The 6,000-nt window shown below is 40.9% G+C and overlaps 2 protein-coding genes across 2 annotated transcripts in view; one reads left to right on the top strand and one right to left on the bottom strand.

Moving 5' to 3' along the window:
• Window positions 1-6,000, top strand: part of Erich1 (glutamate-rich 1) — a gene marked incomplete at its 5' end in the record, with an annotated part of 52,793,804 nt that overhangs the window by 46,880,941 nt on the left and 5,906,863 nt on the right.
• The window catches only part of Tpte2 (transmembrane phosphoinositide 3-phosphatase and tensin homolog 2), a 100,213-nt gene that overhangs the window by 21,128 nt on the left and 73,085 nt on the right, over window positions 1-6,000 (bottom strand). For both annotated transcript variants that reach the window (NM_001419184.2, NM_001419185.2), the window contains 1 exon segment: window positions 5,127-5,218. In NM_001419184.2, the coding sequence (NP_001406113.1) occupies window positions 5,127-5,218 (92 nt within the window).

A 6,000-nucleotide genomic window follows, 5' to 3' on the forward strand; every position in this document is an offset into this window, starting at 1 on the left:
TGAAGGCTATGATGGAACATGGTTGAAAGGCACAGGAGTAAATATAATAGAACTTAACTAAAAAAGCATTACCGCTGAATAGACATCATCTGGTTTTGCTATGGTGAAGTCCTTAAAAAATGCACTGTGGATGCCATCTCTAAACCCATGCCTAGCACTGGTTGTGCAGCCTTTGCGTCCTGTCCACCCATCCTGGTGAGTTCCTTCCAACCTCAATCACATACACCTTCCCTGACACTCAGGCCTACCTCTCTGTGTGCTGACCTAGTCTGGTAAGAGGCCACAGAACATCACCTAGCTATGCCATCTCTAAACCCCAGGCCTAATCTTGCTGTTAGAGCCTGTACATCAGCCTTGCTTGGTGAGTCCCCCAGATTACAGCTCACCTGCACAAACGTCACACTTTTATGCCCATCTTGAGTAATGTTGCTTAGCTTGCACACCAGCCCAGGCAGACCCAGTCATGAGTCCCATTCATATATTTTCATGGTCATCCTTCTAGTCAAAAGTCAACACTGAGGGGTTGAAGAGATGGCCTAGCATTGGCGCGTACTAGCCGTTCTTTCAGAAAACGTGGATTAGGCTCTCAGCAACGGCATGGTGGCTGACGACTCTCTGTAAACTCAGTAGGAATCTGATACCTTATTTTGTTTTTTGTTCTGGGCGCTGCATGTACATGGTGCACAACAATGTGTGTATATGAAAAACACCCATACACATAAAACAAAAATCTTAAAAGAAAACACAGAGTAACCAAAGAATTGACCTACTAACTCTTCATAGCTGAGCTACAATCAATGCTTGGACAACAGCAACAAAACCAAGCTTCTACTAAACCGAGAAGACTAGAATCCCGTATCTGATATAAAACCAAAGGCAGAAACCCACATGCTCTGGTCATTTTGCCAAAACACAACAAATACAAAGAAATGTTTGCCATGAATGAGAATTACATCAATGAACCCGGGATACAGAATTAGACATAACCATGATTTTGATCGAGAATCTCAGGGAGCTTAAGAAAGCCACAAATCTATCAATAAATGCAAACTAAGTGAAGTCCAAGAAAACACAAATGCAGCTGAATGAAGTAACAAAGAAATGTCAGGATCTAAAAGGCAGAGTAAAAAGATAGAAGTGAAGGAAACCCACGGCCAATGAAGATGTAAGTGAAAAACTCAGTAACCCAGTTAGAAAAATCAGGGGAAAGACATACCAGTGCAATGGATCATGGGTAACAGATGGATCATGGGTAATAGAAGACTTGAGGGTAGAGTAGAAGAGCTGTAACACTCAGGCAAAGAAAATGAAGAAATTAAAAACACAAAGAAATATGGGGAGTTTCAGTTCTCCACGAAAAGACCAAAGGTCTTTTATATTATTTAATTATAGGCATAGATGAAGAAGAATCTCTGGGGACATAGACCAGGTTTTCAACAAGATCAATACAGGAAGCATACAAACCACAGGACCAGAAAATAAGCTTATTTTGCCTATTATAGTTAAATTAGAATCGATAGAACCAAGAAAGGTATTGAAAACTGCAAGAGGCAAACCAGAAATCACATATAAAGAAAAAAAAATAATAGCTGAATTGTCCATGGAAACTTCCAAAGTCCAGAAGATCCTGGAGCAACATACTTCAAGCTCTTAAAGAATACAAATGCCACCAGAGGTGCCCTGTAAACTCCCAAAGGAGCAAGGCAAACTCAGTCCTACCCATCTTTGATGTTTACAAACCACATACATTATCAGCACAGCACAATAACCCTAAGGGTACAGTGGCACACATGCCTTGGCAGCAAACACCAGCTCTTTAATTGGACTTAAGCCTCATCCAACAGAGAGAAAACATACCTAGTACTGGAAACCTAGGTAAATACTCAGTGCTGGTAAAGTCGTGGGACATTGGGAAGAGGGAGCAGAAAGATTGACATTTGCTGTGATGTTGTGTCTCCTAATAATTTCAGAGGCTATACCCATAAAATCTCATCAACATGACTGGCCAATCATGAGCTGAACAAGGAGGACACTAATAGACATGCTGAAATGGACAGGGAAAAGCCCACGAGGCCTACACACTACACAAAGTGTTTTAGGCAAGGAAGGAAAGCTGAGAGTGGGAGAGTTGGCCTTCTCCAGGGAAGGGCACATAAACTGGTTATTCAATGTCAAATGTTCATCCTTGAAAACATGCATACAAGTAACATTATATAGATGGAGCCAGCTATATTTAGAAATATACATGTGGGGGTTGGGGATTTAGCTCAGTGGTAGAGCGCTTGCCTAGCAAGCGCAAGGCCCTGGGTTCGGTCCCCAGCTCCGAAAAAAAGAAAAAAGAAAAAAAAAAGAAATATACATGTGTATACATATCTATGTGCAATAACAATTAATGAAAAAGAGGTTATGAATTTGAGAGCAAGGAGGAGCAAATGTGAGGGTTTGAAGAGAGGAAAGAGAAGAGAGAAATGTAATTATATTATAATCTCAAATTTCAAAAGTAAGACATAAAGAGAACCCAGCTGTCAACACAGATTATTATACTCAGCAATATTATCAGCCATAATTGAAGGAGAAACAACTTTCCATGGTATAAGCAGGCTAAAAGAATTCATGTTCAACAAGCTGGCCCAATAGACAATTCAGACCAAGGGGAGGAATAAGCATTCAAGAGGGTGACAAAAATGCCTACCAGGAAATGAGATCAGTGCCTTGCTCAGCCATTGTCAGAAAGGCTTCCTCCTGAAGTAGATGGGGAGAAATACAGAGACCCATGGCTGGTCAATGAGAGAGACCTTGGAACGTGCAGTCCTAAGTGGGACGTCTTCATCAAATCCCTTCTCTTGGGGCTCAGAGAACAATGCAGGATAGAAGGCGGAAAGACTATCAGAGCCAGAGCAGGTGGAGGACACAAAGGAAGCAATGCCCTCTGAACATCAGGACCAGGACATGTGTAAATTCACAGAGACTCTGGCAGTGTGTGTAGGGCCTGCATGGTTCTGTACCAAATGGGGTCCTCACTGAGAGGAAAGGTGGTCATAGCCCACATCCTTAACCGAGAAGCTATCTCCTATTGATAACCACTTGTGAATAAAAAATTAGTTTTCTCCAATGGAATCTTACTGGGTATACAAACCACTCTTCAAGCCAGGTTCCATGCCCAGTAGTGAATGGCCAACACAAATGAATTGAATGGCATCTTTGGGGGTTCTTGGTCTCATAATATTGCATCAGGGCATTTATGTATTTGCTTTTTGACCTTATTCATCCTTTGCTTATATATTATGACACCCAATTCAGAGCTCTTAGGGGATACCTGTGTGCACGAATATGTGTCTCTGTATCTATGTGTGTTTTTCATGCTTTTTCTTTGGCTCTTCTATTTGTTTGTTTGTTCTATTCTGGTTTATTTTTGTGTTTTATCTTATTTCATTATTATTCCTTAGATTCCTTGTTAATATTCTAAGGAGAGACAGAAAGGGTTTGGATGTAGATGGGAGAGGAGTTAGGGAGACTCTTAGGGGGGGGGGAATGGGAAACTGTAATCTAAGTGTATTGTATAAAAAAATCTATTTTCAATATAAGAAATCTTTTAAATTAAAAATTAATTAAAAGGAGGTACATTCAGAAATTGGGGGGGCACACCTGAAAAAGGAGGGTACAGAAAGAAAACAAGTGAATCTATAGTCAATGGAGCACAAAATAGACAATAACACAATGTGCAAAAAATGAGCATATTTTTTTTCAACAATAGCTTTAAATATAAATGGCCTAAACTTCTCAAGTTGGTCCATGATCAGTATGTTGGGGAACCTGGCACTGGAGCAGTAGCTGAGAGTTTCTATCCTAACCATAAAGCAGGAGGTAGAAAGAGTGAGACTGGGCCCGGTATGGATTTCTGAAACCTAGAAGCCTACCCTAAGTGATACACCTCCTTCCACAAGGCCACACCTCCTTTTTTTTTTTCTTTTCTATTTTTCGGAGCTGGGGACCGAACCCAGGGCCTTGAGCTTGCTAGGCAAGCGCTCTACCACTGAGCTAAATCCCCAACCCCAAGGCCACACCTCCTAATCCTTCCCAAACAGTTCCAACAACTGGGTGGAGTATGAGCCTATGGCGGCCATCTTTATTCAAACCACCACACTGCACCACTGCTTCCAAGGCCTATCATCATCGTAGGCACTTTTCAACTCATCTAAATATTACTTCTTGGCTCCCATTGCTTGAGGGAAAGAGGTTTCTTTCTAGTTCACAAACTCCCTGTTTCTCAGGACGCCAGTCCACAGAACATCTAAGTAACAAAATCACTGAGGATAAAGCTAAATGTACGATGTCTGGGCCTCATTCCAGAGTTTCTGACTCGTACCCTGAGGAAACAACCCAGGAATGTGTATCTCTAGGAGCTACTAGGTGACTTTCCTTTTTAAAGGAACTGGAAACCGAAGCTGACACGAACGTAAACATGACATAAACTTTGATTGATGGATTGTGGGAATGTGCTCTAGCATTATGGGAAAGTGAAAGACAAAGCAAGACTGAGCCAAAAGAAAATGCCTTGCAAAACTCATTCTGAGCAGCGAGCTCTGGTTTGCAGCGAAACCAAGCATCACCAAGCCGGACCATAACTGGAGAGCAGTAAGCATCTCTGTGTGACTTGGCGGATGAACACGCTATTTTGACACTGTATTTTTGATTAAATATCAGGGCTAGGAAAAGAGCTTGACTGATCAAATGCCTACTGTGTTAAGCATGAGGGTCTAGGTTTGCATCCTTAGCACCTATATTGGGTGTGGTATTTTGTCCCTGTAATCCTAGCATCGGGGATGTGGAGACAGAAGGATCCCTGGTCTTGCTGAATTAGCAAGTGCCAGGAGCAGTAAGAGACTCAGTAGCAATAATAATAATAATAATAATAATAATAATAATAATGATGATGATGATGATGATGATGATGATGATGATAAGATGGACAGCCATTGAAGAAGCACTCACCTTTGACCTCTGGATTCCATGTGCACACACACTTGCACCCACACCTGAACATACACTTACACCCTACACATATCTGCACACAATCAAAGCAAAACTGAAACGGCAGAAATTTCAGCTCACGTATTTTCTCTTACCATACAATTTTTGGAATTAAAACAGGAAAAAATCGTCTCCTGCCACATCATTATTTGTATTTCTAGATCACTTCCATTGCCTTTTCCAACACCTGAGTGAAAGTGAAAAAAAAGATATATGCTTGTTAAAACTCAAAACATCTCTCCTGTTGACGTTACAGCGGGAGGATAATGACCTCACTGTGTACTGTGGTCATATGTGATCATTGGACTTTGTTTGGATTTTGTTTTTGAAGAGAAAGACTTCTAAAGCCCAATTTTGTCTTCTAAAGCAGAATTGATGAGGTGTGAAAGAAGAAAGGGCAGAAAGAGAGAGAAAGAGGGGCAGGGTTAGGTAGGTAGGTAGGTAATTTAGTTTCTACAAGTTAGAATTTTCATTGTTTTGTCTTCCTAGGGGAAAAAACAGGGAAGGTGGCTTGCAGACTGCCTTGGATTTTCAATCACGATATTTAAAGTAAATTATCTAAATTCCTCTTGCTCTACCCTAAGTCCAGTTCCTAAAGTAATCTCTAGGAAAGGTGCAGGGTGACCGTATTAAGACTTCCTTTAGGACTCTGTATAAATTTTAAACAAATGGTCTTATGTCCTTCTGTCTAGTTCTAATGGTTGCCTCTCCTCTATCAATCCCTCAATACCTGGTTCTGGAAGCCCCCAATGAACCTTCTTCCATATTTTGCTTCTAATATTCTAATAAAGTCACAATCATTTCGATGCTCCTCCTAACATTTTGTTTTCTTTACATTTAATGTTTCGTTAACACCATCTTTTTTTTTTTTTATTAACTTGAGTATTTCTTATTTACATTTCGAGTGTTATTCCCTTTCCTGGTTTCCGGGCAAACATCCCCCTAATCCCTCCCCCTCCCCTTCCTTAT

Source organism: Rattus norvegicus, chromosome 16 (genome assembly GCF_021556685.1).
Source record: "Rattus norvegicus strain SHRSP/BbbUtx chromosome 16, alternate assembly SHRSP_T2T, whole genome shotgun sequence".
Classification (NCBI taxonomy): Eukaryota; Metazoa; Chordata; class Mammalia; order Rodentia; family Muridae; genus Rattus; species Rattus norvegicus.